This window comes from Sinohyriopsis cumingii, chromosome 8 (assembly GCF_028554795.1).
Source record: "Sinohyriopsis cumingii isolate HCF-2022 chromosome 8, ASM2855479v2, whole genome shotgun sequence".
NCBI lineage: Eukaryota > Metazoa > Mollusca > Bivalvia > Unionida > Unionidae > Sinohyriopsis > Sinohyriopsis cumingii.
The window spans coordinates 58,381,896-58,401,678 of NC_142968.1; the positions used below are offsets into that span (position 1 = coordinate 58,381,896).

General features: G+C 33.1%; 1 protein-coding gene across 1 annotated transcript; it reads left to right on the top strand.

The window, feature by feature from the left end:
- The first annotated feature begins 488 nt into the window (after positions 1–488).
- Positions 489–19,367, top strand: LOC149793605 (cartilage intermediate layer protein 1-like). The gene is made up of 10 exons (XM_089967567.1): positions 489–620; positions 2,458–3,015; positions 3,342–3,512; positions 7,683–7,853; positions 9,769–10,086; positions 10,444–10,552; positions 14,313–14,464; positions 14,948–16,707; positions 17,319–17,560; positions 18,158–19,367. The coding sequence occupies exons 1-10, from the start codon at positions 548–550 to the stop codon at positions 18,381–18,383; spliced, it is 3,780 nt and encodes a 1,259-aa protein (XP_089823693.1). The 5' UTR covers positions 489–547; the 3' UTR covers positions 18,384–19,367.
- The last annotated feature ends 416 nt before the right edge of the window (positions 19,368–19,783 follow it).

Sequence of the window (19,783 nt, forward strand, 5' to 3'; positions counted from 1 at the left end):
TACGCTAACGAATAATTTCACAGATTTTTACCATTATTTTTATTTATGCAGGCACTATGAATACTGTCTGATACTTTCACACCATTTTCATAACACATTTTACAATGAAAAGGACAATTTTAAAGATATATATACACATAAAAGTTAAGTAACCGCAAAAACCTCAATAAATCCACTTTTATAAACACCAGATTAAAATGTATATACTCATGGAAACAAAATTTACCGTTAGTTATAGTGTATTCTTCAAATTGTCGGTAACCTGTCAAATTTGGTTTCTCTTATTAATGTGTCTAATTATTGAGACACGAATAAAACATTTCAGTAATTATTCCAGTTACGTTGGAGAAGCGTTCACATACCACCATAACTTTAGCTTAATACAGTTTCTGACTCTTTAGCGTTGAAAGCAATGATCTGTGTATACGGTATTTTGATATTTTGTGTAGTCATGAAATCTAATTGAGTTAAGAGCTTTATCACAAGAAGATATAAAGACGATATCACACCAGTGTGGTGTTATTAAGTTAGCAACAAGTTGGTGTAGATGGATGTACCTTGGATTATTGTATCCCTTATTGTAGGGGCGTGCTTGTTGAAAGGATTCCCTGATGCAGAAGGTAAGGTATTCTTGACAAATATGTTAACTGATCAAAATAGAAACGTATTATACAAAGATGGAAGCGAAAAGAGGATAACAACTACTGCTTTGTGTGCAGCGGTGCACGATTGATAAATGGCTGGGCTACACATATATGAAGATAAGTGCTTGAATGGCACCCCCTTCATCATTTTTGTAGCTGAAGCTTGAACGTTTTAAAATGTAAATTGCTATTGTGGAAAATGTAATCAGTATAATAACAAGTTCCTGACTGTAGTTGGGTCAGAGAAAACAAAATAGACAATTTTCATGGTATAAGACACGATAGACTGAAATATATTTATTTACATTTACTCATTAAAAACAAAATAAACTATAGCTAGACAGTGACAATGTCGTAAATTCTCATTTTGTATTATTGTCGTAGCTGCGCAGAACAAAAAAGTGTTTTCAACATAATATATCAGTACATTCGCTTAAATATCTTAATTATTATTATTCAAATGTTTCCACAAGTGTATTTCTAACAAATTAACCATCGGTCCCTTATTTTCATTAGACACAGATTGTACCGATTGTAATATCATGATGAATTTATAAAATACAAATTGAGACATAAACATGATGCTAGTACAGGATGTAGCCATCTTTCCCTTGCAACTCAAATTACATAGTCGGGATCTAATTGTTTGTTTGTTTGTTTGTTTGTTTGTTTGTTTTTTAACGGCGCATCAGCACTTTTAGGCTATCTATCTAATTGTCTCAAACTTATTATTATATCAAAAGAGCAAACTAATATTTCCTTAGAATCAATAAACTTATAAAACATCTCATAAACAGTCATATTAACACCAAAATGTCATGTCACAAGAATTATATGTTGCACTGCGACAACAACACTTAGAAATTATTAAGTAAAAATTTTTGGTACAAACTCTCTGGGATCATAACCTAGGTGACCGATATATATTACTTCAATTTAATATGTTTTACCTCTAAGTATATGATAACATATATACTGCTCTTGTTACCGTCATCTTCATAAAATTATAATTTATTTAAATATTTCCTTTTCGGGGAGGCGGCGGGGCGAAGATCGTTTAAAATATACAAACATTTTTTTAAGAGATTTTTTATTAAATAAAGTATGCATTTTATCTCAGTTTCTTTATATTTGTAACATCTGATTGTATTTTTATAATTTACTAAAAGAACGAGTAAGCAATAGCTTTTACCTTATCATATACCACGCAGGTTATTCATAATATCAGTATATCTCTATTTCACCGTTTTGTTTTAATACCAGAAATGTTTACATATATATCAGTAATTCAAACTCCGTGTAACTAAGTTTGCATAATGTTGTGCATTTGGAGTAGCTCATTTTAATTTTATTATAATGTCAAAGGAAGATACTTGATACTTGATCTTGGTAGATCTTTATTAAAAAAGAATTATAACTTCTTTTAAATCCATAACAACCCTGGGGTTATTATAGTGAATTATTCTTCATTTTTATCAAGGATGACATTGTTTTCGTCAGAGTTTCAAATTTTCGTAAACCATTTGGATGTGAGAGTATGTGAGTCAAATTAGCAGAACTCTCCGTGTGATATCATCATCATAATCCTTCTTCCCTAAACAGATTTGATATACTTTGGTTTATTTGTGTCTTCTAAAGTTTGTCGTCTTATTGGAAAATATTTTTTCTGATCCATTTAATCTCCTGCTTACCGCTATACAATAGTTTAATTAAAGGTTTGAGACGTGGGCAAAAAGCAGAACCTTATACTGTGTATTGCATATGCCTTTCCTTTTAGAGTGTACGGAGAACACCTGTTTCTTTATTTTTACAGGATGCCGTTCTCCTTCAAGAGACGTAATGCTCCTTGTTGATTCATCTGATGCCATCAGATCAAGGTCTTTTAATAGCGAGAAGACGTTCCTTGGTTATATGGTAGATCATCTAATGGATTCCAGCGACAATGTCAGGATTGGCATTGCTACGTTTACCGATACGGCTCACATACAGATTATGATGAATCAGTATCAGTCAAAGTCTGTGTATCTGGAAGACATTAAAGATATGTGGTATAGCATTGGTATGGCTGATTTAGGTACATCTCTTTCAGCTGTACTGGATATCGGATTTGACAATTTGGCTGGATCAAGACCTGGAAACTTGGATGCCATCATAGTAGTAACACATGTTGCGGTCAGCGATGTTCAACTCACAGAAAGCATTAAGCGCCAATTGGCCAATTATCATATAGAGCTTTACGTTATAAGCGTTGGTTCCTTTAACACTCTCTCACAATTTGCTATGTTGACATCTTCCGAAAGGGTACTCAACATCAAAAGCGTCGACGAACTGTCAGTAGTTCAAGACGATCTTATATCGATTATATGTAAAGGTAATATACTTGATTCGAAATATTTAAATTAAATTATATTACTGATCAGGTTACTCGTGTTACACATTATTAAAGGCTATAACCATTATAATGTTACGCATAACCATGCAATATGATTATTGAGTATATTTGACAACTTGTGTTGTTAATATTATGTAAGTTACATTACGTTATTCATGAGATTTATGCTTTCGGCGGATTCTTGATTACAGTTTGAATAATATAGCAGTGCATTATCCTTGTCAAATCTTTCGTTTTTGCTGTAACCTCTACCTTGAAACACGAATTAAGACAAACACAATATCTAATTATGAATGATTGCTCAGGTACAGGAAAAGGCATTCTGGGTCAGTGGGGCCAATGGTCAGCATGTGGAGTGACCTGTGGTCAAGGGTTTCAAGAACGCTACAGAAACTGCACGAAATATCACGCGGACGATGATGACTGCGACGGCCCTATGGTTGGCCGACAACAATGTAAAGAAGCCGACTGTAAAGGTATAATAATTATCATTGACAGTCGTGACACAATTTCAGGGGCCCTCACTATTATTACTAAATATGTGTGTGTGCTATTAGGATTTGTAACGTAGCGTTAACAATTTTTCAGTCATATCGCTACGATGTCTACAGTGTGGCAGTGTATAGTGATGTTTAGCACGGGGGCATCATGACGCAGACATGTAGTATGATGTCCCACCCATTCACATTATCCTAACACCAAGCCGACCAGTCCTAACACTAACCTCTTAATGCTGAGTGCCTAGCGAAGCAGCTGTTAGTACTATTTTTGTAAGTCTTTGATATGACTCGTCCGGGTTCGAACTCACGACCTCCCGCTTCCGAGGCGGACGCTCTTACCACTAAGCCACAAGAGCGGTTAAATGCAAATATTATGACTCCAATGGTAACTTCGGTCAAAAAAGAACCGTATCATTTTTTGATCTATGCAAATAATGAGTGCATATTGTAACTTGACACAGCCAATTTGATGTGTTTCATATTTAAGTTTATCTTATTTTCGCTAACACAACTTAAGGTGATCTTATTTTCGCTAACACAACTTAAGGTGTCAAAAAGGCAACAAAATGAAGATCAACGTTTTTACCGTTCTATACATATCAGAGGATGGCAAACCTAATAAGATAACATATACTGCTCATAATTGAGAGTATGGATACTTTTGTCCACATTACTGCAACATATATATGTTTATGTTTAAATAACTTGTATTATCAAGTAATTATATGAAATATCCTATCATGAAACCATTTATATATTATTCCTACTTTTTCCTACAAGTTTTGCTATCGTTATGTCAGTTTTACTTGAGTTTGATAAATCTTTCCTCCCCAGAGAAAAGGATGAATAATTAATTACCTTCTAACATGAACATCTAGAGTTTGCCGGGATTGTAAATGATAGCGCGTTAGTGGGAATATTTTGAGTTACCTTTAACGCTTCTAAATTAAAGTGTATTGATCCACAAGTATCACGATTTGCTTCTCTATATCCTAAAGTAAAACTGTATGCCTGTCTCTTGTCCATGTGTATATCCATCCATACCGGGATAGCTGGTTATCAATATTGAAAATACGCTGGACTTATAAAAATGAAATTTTTTATACTTGTTTTCGCACATGTAGAAGAAAGATTTTAATAGGTTTTTTTTTTTTTCATTTCATGTAGACAGTGCTATCATTTTTAAATCATTTGTTTCTTCTTTCGGCTTCGATATTTTGGTAACAGTCTTATGAGCAATATTACACTAAAACATTGGGGTAGATAAATGATATGCAGAAAATATATTCCAATTCAAGTGTGTATGACTTGATTAATTTTGGACAAAACAGGAATTATTATTAAACTTTTATAACTGTTTAAGGCAGTTTGAACCACAGGTCCTCTAGATATACGTGTTCTGCGAACACAGTTTGTTGATAGAATCGATATTGCAGGATACATTATTGCTTGGTCTGTAAGACCAGCTTAAGATCTCCAAATTAATTTTATATACTGCAATTGTATTATTAGTATTGTTCCCTCTGGACCAGTTCTGCTCCATTGTCTATCATTGGACTGTTACAAGTTATGTTAGTGTGCGTTGATGCCAAATCAAATGTCATGATTAGCTAAAACAAATCATATCAGAATATGAAAAACATCATAGTACCATTGATCAGGTGAATTTGCCAGTTTATTTATAACAGTAGTTTAATATGCCTGACATCCATAAAAAAATACTAGATCACTGATCAAAACAGATGATTGGGAATTGATACACCAACAACAATATATTCCAGAACCACGTTCTTTGTTTAATATTCAATGCCTCTGATGTACGATCATGCACACAGATTGGTAAAATCAAGCGGGACTTCAGCATATTGTCATGATGCCCTAAAAGCCTTTCTGCATCAACCATTACCAGATTTAATAATCCTTACAAGTTTTAGCTACATCTTTGAAGACTGTTCAGACTGTGTCCAGATATATAGTGTATAATATTAATCCCTGTCAGTACGTGCTAGTGTTTGCATATAACGGGTACCTTATAATTCGAGTATAAGTAATTCAACCCCAAACCATATACATACTATTTGTATTACTCTTCTATATGCATCAACACGTTTAGTGATACAGGTAATAAAAATGAAACATCTTTTACACCTTTAAACGTCAATGGATTTATTGTTACAAAATAAATACCTATTAATGTCTACATTCTTGTCAGTTAGCACATTTAGCAATTAATGTATTTTATTGATATTTCTTAGGAAAGTACTACACTTCGACTTCATGCTTTCAGATGTTATTCGTAGCTAAGGAATGTATTTCGGGGAATAGCTATTAACGCAAGAAAATGATTTCGTTCTCTTTGAAAAGGGATGTTTACTTTAAAGTTGTATATATGTATCCTTCGCTTTGAAATAAAACCACGATACTATTTCATTTTAAAAAGTTAGATCCATTATACATACTGTTGTCTCAGTTCAGTGGTTGCTTTACATAAATAAATAATAGAAATTAAACATCTGTTACACCTTTAAACGTCAATGGATCTATTGTTACAATATAAAAGCATATTAATTTCCACATTCTATTACTTGAACTTCGACTTCGTGCTTTCAGATGTTATTCGTAGCTAAGGAATTTTCGTCGGGGAATACCTAATACATGAGAAAATGAATTCGTTCTGTTTGAAAAGGGATATTTACTTTAAATTTATATATAGTTATACCTCGCTTTAAAAAAAACCAAGTTATTACTTCACTTTAAAAGCCATTTCCATTATCAGTTCAGTGGTTGCTTTCTTTTTTCTTCGTTTTTAGAGAAACGTTTGCGGAATATTTATTACAAGGACAAAATACACCAATGATATATTTGGCAAAGGATATATCAGCATTTTATTACACTTTTTCTGCGTGCCTCCACACAGATCTTCGATCTTCTAAAAGCATGATAACGTTGAAAAATTGTTAAAGTAGTATTCTGTATCTATTAATCACCAATAAATACTCATATTAAAATAGCATGCGTATATTCTCATAACAAGTACTCTAATTTTGTGGATTTATTGATTTGATCTTGAACAAAATAATCTCAGTTTCAATCCATTGTTGCTGAACATAATTAAATATTGTTGACATGCCACTGATCAGGTTTTCGTTTTTATTCTTTTTTGATCAGAGGAAGTTTGAAACTAACTATAGATCTAGTTTCTTCCACGTAATAACATTGCACTTTTAAATATGCGTTTATTCCTTCTGTTGATGGTACTTTTGTTTTCAAAAGTGTGAGATGATAGAGAAGCGCGTGTAACCCTGGTAAATGTTTGCAATGGCAAGCTAAAGCAAAATAATTCTTTCAGAACTTCACGGGCTGTCGAGAGTTCTGCATCCTTAATAATTATAAAGCAAGCGTAAGATGGTTTCTTCGTGGGGTTATTTATTTTTGTTCGAAAGCAGAAAAACTCATTCATAAATATCTTTCATTGATTAAAAATCAGTAATGTAGAACATCTTCAAGTGCTAATTTTTCACGTTTCTTTTTTTTAAAGTATTATTTCTAGAAAAAACAATTCATTGTTTTCGTAACATTCTCTCAAACACAATTCCACCACTTTACGGTTAAAATTAGTGAAGACGTAGATGTCTCAAAATTTCCTGACTGCACTACTTCAAGGACTACAGCTTCGGTTTTGAGCATGAGTGTTTCGTCACTGAAGACCTAGCTGGTGGACTAGTGCTATGACTACACGACCATTTACAGTAAATGTGATGGATATGAATTTCGTGCGCTATACAGTCGCAACATATGGTCAGAAACAGAACTGTGGTTAATGGTTTCCTTGTTTAAAGCTTGACATGAAGAAATATAATAAAAATAGCAACCTACCAGTATGTATGTGGTAAAAAAAGAATAGTATTCTGAAGCTATTGTGTCTTGCCTCTTTCTACAATCATCTTACAAGGAATCAAAGTATCAGAGATAATATTTTGTGGTTATAGTATGTCGGTATGGTGTAATTTGAACCTAAGAATAAAACATGTACCTGATATATATATATATATATATATATATATATATATATATATATATATATATATATATATATATATATATATATATATAAGATGAATAAATACGAAGTCACGTCTATTTTAGTTGATGGACAATGGTCATTTTGGGTTTCTTGGTCGAAATGTTCCGTTTCTTGCGGAGGAGGTGAACAGACGAGAATTCGTCAATGTGATAACCCCTCGCCAAAAAATGGCGGGAACCAATGCGCCGGTGAAATACGTCAAAGCAAACACTGCTCAAACTGGAATTGTCCAGGTATGTCCAATCACATAGGCACTATCTGGTTAAACATTAAATATATGACCACAACATGCAATTTTACAGCAGAGGTAAACTAATTGATATTTGATATGAAGCAAATATCAAACTAATCAACACCAAAGAAAACTAGAATATCAAACGAATCAGACAATCTGTACTTTTCTAAATATGTAAATAAAGAAGAAAGGATGTTGCTATAGCTAATATTATATCCAGCTTACCAGATCAAATCTTTTCATGACGCCTTATTTATAAATGCATGTATGCATAACATTGTTTTGATTGAAGAGATCGTAATCCATTGATTGAAGAGATCGAAAGGTTGCATGGTTTATTACTGTCAATAAAATAATTATTTGAAAAATGTATACGGATACACAGTTTTGCATGCTACTAAAACATAATACCAATACGTCCGATATTCCCCCTTAACTAGGATCCTGGACAATGTTCCATCTCAACCCAAAGAACTTCAGACATTATATTAAGTCCAGATTTCGTTATTTAATGATTAGTGTATGTATGTATGTATGTGTGTATGTATGTATGTATGTATGTATGTATGTAGTGGGGTGGTGGATGGGGTCAGAACTATAAACATCTTGGACCCACCTTTCTCAAAACATTTTAATCAGTAATTCAGAGCAGTGATATCTACAGAACGAAGGTTCTTATCCCAGTAACTATTGCCCAGCTGTTTAATACAAATATCTCTTTAGCCACTACTGTTATAGCAGCGGGATTATCGGATGGGGAGGAAGAGACAAAATATTCATTGGATTTGATTTGATAAAGAGTTACGCGTCGTCGGTGTGTTAGCAATTACATATATAGCAACTTATGTAAATGACTTTATTGTTTGATTTAAACCAAAACGAAAACGAACGAAACTACCTCAGAGGTGGTCACATTTGACGTCGAAACAAAGAGATAAAACTATAGGTAATCGACAAAGAGATAAATTTATACTTATATGTATATATGTTTGTGTGTGTTTGTGTGTGTACAGTGTCTAGTTATATGTTTTTAAATCTGTTTGCCTCTAGGTTAAATATCTTATACGCATCTATGTTTTTTCATCCCCTAATAAACAAGGAATATGTATATTTCAGTTAATCAGCTGGTAAAGAAATAGCGGTATAGAGGTTAAAACTTTGATTGAATATATTTAAATTAAGAGCTATTTGAAGTAGTTATTTCCTGACATGAAATTGTCCATGTGGTACCTGTATCTATCATCAACTGTTCGTGTAGGTGTAACTTTATATATATATATATATCTTCACGGACCAATTATGTCCGACTTGATAGCAATCATAGCACTTTATAAAATCTTTAATCCGCGCCTTCTTATATCTTTTGACCGCCACTATGAGTTAAATGATAATTGGTTCAGGGAACGAATTGTTATCTGAAGAACTTCAATTGCTCATTGTCGTTCTTTTTTGAGCATATTACAAGCCACTGGCGAAATACAGCGACTGCATTTTATGAGCGATGAAGTTTATTCAACATTTGCGGACGTGTATCAAATTCTTTGAAATAAATACTTTTGAGATATTTCATAAATATTTTATATATATATTTTATAAGATTTTTATCGTTAAGATAACTAAAATATAAGCAAATGGAATTACTTTTCTTGTCGCGTTTTGCTTTTTAGACTGGAGTTTTTAAATTCATCAAGAACATTGGTCTACCCTTTGTAAAAGTTACATGTCTATTAATGTTACATATTCTGTTCTCCTTAAACACAAATGGTTGATCAAAAAAGATGACATAAGATCGTTTCATTTCTCATTTTATATCCAACCAATTGGAACTGGTCCATTATTACCATGTTATGTTCTTCTAAATGAACGACAGTACATAATAGGTTATATTTGTTGTAACATATTTCTTGTTTCAGACTGTTCGCGTGTATGCCCACCTGGTAGTCATTTATCCAAACCAAAGTGCGATGTGTGTATTTGTACCAACACAAGAGTGTTTGGCACAGTAGTAGACGAAACGAAGACTCCAATTGATGGTGCTAAGATATATTTGCGTTCCAAAATGTATGAACCTTCAGCCGTCACAGACGATTGGGGAAGATATCAAATATTTGATGTATGCATGGTAGGAGAAACGCTTGAGGCTCATAAAGATGGTTTCTCCAAGGTTTGGGTTGCTGCTGAATATCTGAACAACAGTCATTACCAAGCAATTTTTACATTAAATCATTTAGGTAACTTTCTCTTTTTGAATAATGTACGTTTCCCGTTAATATTTTAACAATAATTATAAGTCCATATTACACGTATCGAAGCTTAGGAAAAAATAAAAATAAAGGTTTTTGTGTCGCTGAAATTGAAATTAATAAATAATCTATCAGTGAACTTTAAGGGTCTGCTGTCATAGGAATTGTTTGAGAAGAATAAATTTGCAAACTAAAAGTACCAAAAGATAACAGTTAAAAAGTAATGTCAAATCTTAGATATTTCACCAACCTTATAGTTATGTTAAAATTACCAATCATAAAAGCTTGTTTTATACAACGATCGCGTTATTGTACACATAGCTAATGTATGCGAAATATTTCCAGTTCCACCAGTATTTGTGATCCATCCAAAGAGCAAGCAGCGTTTTGCCGGTCAAAGTGTAACCCTGTGCTGTCAGGCGATTGGAGATCCAAAACCAATAATATATAAATGGTAAAGCTACATTCCTTGTCTAGTCTTATTTATATCTATCTATACTTTATCGAGAACGGAGTCCGGCTTACGTTGTCAGATAGGCCAACTACAATAACATTGCTGAGATTTCCTTTGCACCATTGACAGGTGTTCGTTAACGTTTTAAATCTAATACAGAAATTCCTATATAGCATCAACTATTCCCCACTTGGGGTCATCCAGGTTTTAAATCCGTTAATGTTTTAATAAGAAGTCTTTGACAGCAAAATAAATATTGCGTAAATTCATTAAATAAATATTGCGTTAAAAAGGTACTTTATTCTTAAGACTATTCGGACTTACCCGTCCCGAGATATTTTAGATACAGAATGGAAACTTTTCACGGAGGATCTGGATAAATGAGTATATCTGTGCAACTATCTCAGATGATTGATGAGTATCATTTGTTAGCGTAAATAGTTTGTATAGCCAGACCGAAAACATGATTGAAAACAAAAAGAAGGCACTGCTTTTGTGTTTTTGACAATATAACTGTGGGTTACTGTGCTAATGCATTTATTCTCAGTGCAACTTACCACACTAAACTTGACATTATTGATTTCTTTTCTTTAGTGTTGCATGGTACATCATTTTAAACCCTGACAACACAACTTTTATCAGACAGGCTGAGACAACATTCAAGTCTGTATTAACCATTTTGTTGCGAGACATTGCAGATACAACTAGTACAATGCTTTTAGTTATAAAGATCCTATGTCTAATTTTGAAATGGACGAGCTCAAAGGAAGGCCGTCAATACTCCTTTCGCTGACTTGAAAGTCAGATGATGTGGCTTTCAACACTGGACTTATTAGATGAGCCGGAAACAAAATATATGCCAGATAGAGATAATGATCCGAAATGTCTACACTGATAGATTTGAATACCATACATTTGCAATAGTTGTTACTATGTCAACATTATATTTTATTATAGGGATTCATTATTAAAGTAATTTGTTGGAATACGGTTTACAGATTTTAAAGTGGCGACATGGCTCAATAATATTAATCACATCCTTGGCTTCATTTGAGAGAGAAATAATGTCATGATAAATGCATATATTCCATTTAATTTAATATTTTGCCTTTCTCATTTAACACTGTATGATAAATAGACGTTTAGGGTCAGTCTTTGGACAGATAGAAACATCTTTCCATAACATAAACATATATTAGGTAATATATAGTATGTTAAGATAAACGTTTAAGTAATTCTGAAAAACAAAAAGGCGATGACGTGAGATGTTATCCCTCTGTTCATTCGTGCATTAGTATAGTTTACTTTTATCGCCAAGTATTAATCTTTCATAAAGTTATGAGACACAATTTCCAAGACGTAGAACAGTATAATTCCGGTTGAAACGCTGTACATTTCTTTAAAATAGTATCCTGTTTGTGGCTCGGCTATGTGCTAAGTCTTCGGACACTTAATATGGTATTAGTGGATAATTGAAGGTACACTGGCATAGTACTGTTTGTTCCTGAACTATGTTCCAGATGTAACTAACATGTTCTTCAACAGTTGTAAATTATTCAGTACGTTGTAGAATATTAAGTGAGTTGTAGAATATTAGGTAACCTAATTATTGTTCGTACTTCCACTCATCTAGCCTTTAGCTAAATAGGCAATCAAAGCAACAAACAAGCTTACTGGTCACTCCATATTATTCTTAAATATAGTTTAATTTAAGTTTTGTAGGGTTACAAGGGGTAGTTTAATAAAAGTGTCATCATATATAATGATATATATATATATATATATATATATATATATATATATATATATATATATATATATATATATATATATATATATATATATATATATAATGGTAATTGATGACATATCCATCATTCATTAAGAAATTGTATTTTCAAAAGCTGAGAATGAGTCTGGGGATAATGTTACATTATTGTTCTGAGAGATACTAGAGTGCAATGAGCCGACTGTCGTGTTATCGCTCAAGTTCCATCTCCTTAATTGTCTGGATAAGCCTTGAACCTTTAATAAATCAATTACGAACCGAATGAAAACAAACTGTACAGGCGGTCAAGGAATCTTGATACTAATCGCAACTATTTAATAAAATCTACATTTTTTAATGCACATTTAAGTGGAAACACCCTGTTACATATTCCAAGAAGCAGACTAGTAAATATAATTGTGCACATGAACTAAAACTCAATACAATATAGAAAAAGCATGATACTTAAACATTTGCTGACGTAATGCCCGCCCTAGGACAATTATTTAAATGACGTTGCCAAAACAAATCAAATAGAATTTTTAGACATAGGCATTGTGGAAAATGTTTTTGGCACGTTACATATTTATTAATGCATAACTATCTACCCGCAACATGTAAAGTTTACCGCAACAAAACATCTTGTATTTGATAATATAAACGACAAGCATATACAATAGCCAATTTTGTTCCCATCAAAGAGATAAAATTTACGCGTATGTCTCATACAAATAGTCACTTTATGCATTCTTCTAGTGCTTTTAGACACAGGTGTTGTTGACATTGTAATTACATTTTGCTAAATCTTACAATTCATTCAGTTGAAGAGACTTGCCACCTTAGTTAGTAAAATAAACCTTGCTGGAAACTATTGTCCCATGCATATCTTCTGAAAGACTACATGAGTCATCATCAAAAGCCTAATGTTAAATGATTGATATATTCTGATGAAGAAAACGAAATAATGTCTCGATTTTCCTACCTCTTAATATTGTTTCATATCCTCCGAATTAATGACAGGAATAGAGACAACTTGTAAACAAGGTCAATTATAATTAGTCTTTATATTTCTTAACACATTAGCATTTCCTATTACTTCATGGAAATATTAATTATATCAGATCAAAAAAGTCCAGCTTTTCGTTCAACTGTACAGAATCAATGACGTTGAAATGTTGAGGAATGAATTAACTGTAACTCAGGATTCAATACAATATCAGTTATTGGGCGCGATAAATCAATTCTAAAGATGAAACACAAATACACACTAGCTAAAATATTGTTTGATATCTCTTTATATGTCCTCTTGCATTTGTTCATGCATATATATATATATATATATATATATATATATATATATATATATATATATATATATGAAATAAACTGACTACGAACAGTGCAAAACTAATATCTAGCTAGCATAAAAGCTTTCGACTCCTAATGAGTCTTTTTCAAAGGAAAATGCAAAACATAGACAAGCCAAACAAATAAAACAGACAAGCCATTGTCTTTGTACAACTTTACATGATTATGACTTGTTACGGATGTTGTAAGATAGTTTATATTGACCTATAAATTGATCAGCCATAGCGCCATCTGTTATTTTATATCAATTTATGTATGCGAAATTATATCCCAGATATTTCATTGTTATATTTGTAATTGTGGGTTATTGGGTGACTAATAAGCTAATTTCGAGAATTATTGAAAAGAGAACATGCCGGCTGCATAAAGGTAATTTGATTTGTGAATGGCTGTCTTTTTCTAATGTTCTCGGTTTGAACCGCTTGGTTCCAATGTTCTAAGGCGGCGTATTCTGTAAGATTCCTTTTCTTTACGAACTCTATTTGGGGTTGTGAGCAATTACTATATATATATATATATATATATATATATATATATATATATATATATATATATATATATATATATATATATATAAGTAAAATATTACGTATTTGCGTGTGTGTTTTATTTATTGTTGCAAAGGCTTAAGGGTAACATTGAAACTGAGAATCGAGGGAGCAACGGGACTCTACGACTAACCTCCCTGCAAATGTCAGACGCAGGAACGTACCGGTGCAGTGTAGAAACTGAGGCAGGAATTTCTTTATCAAATGAAGCAAATATATTTGTTGCAGGTACTACAATGAGTCACTGAGGAAACCATTACGTAAAACTACATAACTATATCAAGACAACATAGAAAACATACATCATAGAAAACATACATCATAAAGGAGACAACAAATAAGTTGTTTCATAAGAGAAATCAATTTTTTATTTTAATCGATGGGCATCGCAGAAATGCTAATATTTATGCATATTCCTCAATATTTGAATTATTATATCTTATCTTTTAAATTGACTGTTATGATAAAGTCGTACTTAAAAGGATATAACGCCAAATTCAAGCTTTGTGTATTAAAAAAAATATCTCTTCAAGATCAACAATCAAACATTCGAATTGATTCTTGTAAAAGAAGACCTAAAGAGAATGGTCATTTTTACTCCATTCACATTAGGAGATCCTCACTAGCTGTATGTCTCCCATTACATTATCTTCTAAATATAACCTTTATAATACATATAAGAAATAACAAACGCATTTTAATTTTCCGTAGCCGATGGTGTGCATGACACTTGTTCCGGTCCATCTTCGAGATTAGAAGACCTTCCCCCAACTTGTTATTATGTCCATGTTGATGGTACAAAACGCACTAGGATTGACATCGGGACATGCGGCAATAGGCCCTGTATTTCGTTAGATCTACTCGATAATGGAACTTGCTCCGAGTGGTGGCCACGTCACTGTTGTGATGTTCAGAGCTTTGACTCCATCGATATAATTTGCGAATCGTTCTCATACAAACTGAACAAAGTTAGATCTTGCCAGTGTCAACTTTGTATTCTTAAAACAACCATAAGCGGAATAGTCAAAGGAAGAACAAATGATTCTGAGGTAGCTGTGAAACTTGCAAGTTTGTACATCTATGGCAAAAAAGTCGCAATGACAAATATGCAAGGCTATTTCTCTTTTGAGGTTCCCGAAGACACGTCCCGTATTGTTGTAACCATTGAAGACGAAATTTACAAAAAATTTTCGACAGCAACTAAAATATTCCATGTTGATGAAGGAGTCTCTTCTTCAGTGACCATATATGTGTCCACCCGCTCTAAGCCTGTCCTTATAAATGCTGCGACCGGTGGCAACATTCCTCTTGGTTCATCAAATTTACCGACAGCAGCAATTCTTTCTATACCGCCAGATTCAGTAATCACAGCTGATGGTCAACCATTCCATGGAACAGTTCATACGGCAATTAACTTTATAGATCCGAGAAAAATCGAAGACATACAATGCTCTAATGGTGAATTTGTAACTGAAGGACCAAATGGGGATGCAAATCCTTTAGAAACATTTGGTATGTTTGATTTATCTCTATCAGATGGACATGATCAACCATTGAGACTGAAGAATCAGTTAAATATATCGCTCGATCCAAACTTATTCCATATTTCAACGAAAGTTGACGGTGATCCGGACGTTGCTGTCTGGGGTTACGATAAAAATAAAGGCATCTGGTTTAAAGTTTCAGACATGAAATTTAGTTCTCCTTTGTCAGGTACAAACCGCAAACTCCTCGACACATTGGTAGTAGCCTCATTTACCTTACCTAATATACCACCAATTAGCCTGACAAAGGAAACAAGTTATTCAGTCTCAGAAACATTTGAATACTACGTTAGAAATGTAAATTGGTGGGGAGTTGTTAATATTGATAGAAGAGTTGGAACAAGAACCGTCACGAGAAGAGGAGCAGATGTAGTAATAGATGGTGCTTGTCTTTTAAGTGTTACTGTATACAAGGACCTTAACCTAACCGAACCCCTACCAGGTGTAAATGTAGTCTCCGCAACAAGAGACAGGATATTTGATAATTTCAAAGGTTATGACAGGCAAACATCTGACCGCCAAGGACACGTCTGCTTAAAGATTTTCTGCGATTCTCTAATATTCTTATACGTAGAAGATACGTCCATTAATCAGCGCCTTTTTTCATCACTAACGCATGACCTTCCACCGGGATATGATTTTAAATCGAAGGATAATGGTACACTCGTTGAGTTTGAAGCACAAAATAGAGAATGGATAGAAATTGCTGGGCAACGTAGATACAGCCCAGTCCTCGACTTTAATGACGAGGGCAGAAACCTGTGCAAGAATAGTCATCAAGAAAACTATAAGTTTCAGTTCGCTCCAGCCACTAAAGAGCCGACATTGAGCGCCATAGTAAATGACAACAGTAAGAAGTTGTCATGGTATCCAATTGCAGCTGACAAGCCAGGACGTAAAGCTTGCTTCATTAAAGTCTTGGTTAAGGTCAGTATGTCCTTTCATTTCTATAGCATTTTGTCAAATCGAAAATATACGGTACAATAAATGAATTAACACATTAAATAGTATGGATGCTGAAGGTGTTGCCTCAAGTACAAATATGAATTATCATGTTCGTTGGCAATGTTATGCAAATTTATCAAGAAATACTGGTTTATACTGTTATTTCTTCCAATCGTTCTAGGTTTATATTAATCCTATTGTTATCTAGATATATTCACTAATTTTCTTCTTTCGAATAAAACTATAAAAGTCAGATTGGCATAATATCAAGATAATATTCTCTTATTCACTCTTGGTAATGCGAATACTTAACATCACTCAAAACAAAAAGCCTTAGCATCGCAATGTTTCTCTTAGTGTAAACGATTTCGTTTGTTTTGTTTATTTTAAGTTTTATAGAAAGGATAGTCCCCTCTGCATAATGGTATGTTTACGCTATATAAACAAGCACAATGTGGCTATTATACTAGCAAAGTTTCGATACAGACGTTTGAAACCAATTACATTTCATGGATTTTATTCATATGATTTACTAAACCTCAACGTGAGAGAGTGGGGAGTATGCAATTGACATTTTTAGCACTCATTTTCAGATACCAACGTTTGATTCACGAATAATCGCGACAAGCTATCAAAATAACTCTACTCCAGAAAATGCTTATGGAACATACAATGTAGGTCCCATTTTTGATCCAGCGAGCGGCAACCGGGATATCAAAGCTGCTTGTGTTGAATTTCGCTGTCCTGGATTGGTAAAGGACGAAGGCATGAATTTATTTGATGTTCCTACTACAGTCGATGTAAACATTGCTACTACAAGGAACTGCACCATCAGGTAGGAGAACATATCAAAACACAATGCCATCAATTCTATTGGTAGTGAAAATATAAAACCGAAATTAATTGAATACAGTTTGACAGCGAATCATGAAAAATTCCGTGAACCCAAATTTTATGTTCGATTTGTCGGTCATTTCGAGTTTTTCGAGGTCGAAGATAAGAAAATACTTTGTAGAGGGACAGCGCAAACCCTTCATTAGATATCCAATATTTGATTGATGTTAGAGTTCTCGAAATTTTACTGTCTTGACAATTTTATACAAGAGAAAAGATATAAATGATATCATGATAATATTGTCCAAAGCCTCTATAGGTACCCATGCAGTCATGAAACCATATTTTATGGTGCATTTTAAGTCAGTATGCATAATGATAAATTACACTTCGGCCGTTTTACATTAAGTACTTGGATAATTATTATTCATTAATATATTTTAGTCACTTTTTAACGCGCCGATTTAGGAATGGGAAGGAACCAACTCACGAAAAGATGTGGAATAGGTGTAAATGTAATTCATGCTTGTGTTTTCTGGTTGGTATCTTTTTCTAAAATACTTAGTATATGCCTAAGTTGTACCTCCCTTCTTTCCAGCACAAAATCAAATAGTCTGACCACGATTACACCAGTTGCTGGAGGAAGGCGATTCATATTTCTTGCGGAAGCTGGCTTTAACTATGGTCCAATTTATGGAGTATATATTAATAATGGAGACGCAGATAAAGTGAAACACTTCTGCATGAGTGGAACCGATTCTGGGTCTGTGGGAATCATCATGAAACCAACATTTTATCCCGCAGTTGAGTTTAATTGTATGTAATCAACAAGACTATTTTCCCGGACGTATTAGACTTGTTTGAAAATGTTCAGCTCTTTAACCTTGATTTTATTTATGTGAAGAAACCGTTGCCCAATATCATTTTAATTAATAAAATTTCAGTCGCAAAATGTCAAGCTTGTTCAGTACATATTAATACTTAACATAAAGAAGTGAGCAAGTGGATGATGAAACTGGTTTTCTAAATTATGTCTTACATCTTGACATTTTTGAAAGACCGGAATGTTAAAGATTTAATTCTGTCCTCAGTAATTGTTTTCCAATTGACATTATTTAAATACATTTTGCTTACTAAAACAAATGTTAACTTTCCTTTCTAAATAATGTTCCATGTTTGATTTGTCGCAATCATCTTTCATCTTTAGATTATTTTCTCTACATCCTTTGAAAACATTAACTCAATGACGCCATAAAGGTAACTTTATTTGTATAGGTATAGGACCCGAGTTTTTTAAATATATCATAATCAGGTTTACTTAGCCATGTGTAACATTTATTTTGACAATTGCTTCAATTTGGTTTAAGAATTATGTTTTGAATATGATGCATTTTGATATCAAATTACCAAACACTGTGTTATTTCAATCGAAAACCAGTATTTAGCTTTCGTAAAGTATACATGAACTTATTAATGCAGTTTATTGTGTGTGTGTGTGTGTGTGTGTGATTTATATTAGTAAAAGATAAATTCGCTTGTCCTGTTCACCCAAATATACAACGCCAAATGCTTTTGCGCTAAAATTCTCTCTACAAATATCTAAACATTATCTCATCCATCAAACATACAATATCGATGTTAGAAGTTAAGTCAAACCTTTGATACAAAGACAAACTCCTTCATCTTATGTCATATGAAAATTCAGATCGACTAAATGCTATGCATGAAATAGTAAACAATTTATGATGATTTTTCATGAATTGTTAACCTGTTTGATGTAATTCCAGAAATAAACTTTCTCGCTTGGTATCTTTCTGTGATGTGTTTGTTGTCCCACAGAGTATCAATGATATATAAACTGTTCTGTAATAGATTATTATCCATTAATTATTATGCAACTACAAGGTCATTGAAAACAAAATGGGCTTTATATTTGTAGTCATTAATTTGAAGGACAATGGATTCCATATTTATTTAGACCCCTAGAAACAAATCAAGAAGGCAGAACATATCCACAAGTGTTGCAAATATTACATAACTCATTCAGTACTACAAGGCCACATCATCGTACAAAGAAACCATTGACAAACTCGCAAAACACATTATTTACATGGGTATGCAACTGTCAACCAAATCTGACAAGTCCAATTTGAGCTAGTGTTTCTGTGCGCCGCTACACATGGTATAAGAGAAAAGGGAGATACGAACGATGAGACCTTTACAG

Excerpts from the sequence above, each read along its gene's own strand:
- LOC149793605 (XM_089967567.1), top strand. The coding sequence starts at position 548 with ATGGATGTACCTTGGATTATTGTATCCCTTATTGTAGGGGCGTGCTTG. Across the intron at positions 621-2,457 it reads AGGATTCCCTGATGCAGAAG|GATGCCGTTCTCCTTCAAGA; the intron begins GTAAGGTATTCT and ends TTATTTTTACAG. Across the intron at positions 10,087-10,443 it reads TTTTACATTAAATCATTTAG|TTCCACCAGTATTTGTGATC; the intron begins GTAACTTTCTCT and ends AAATATTTCCAG.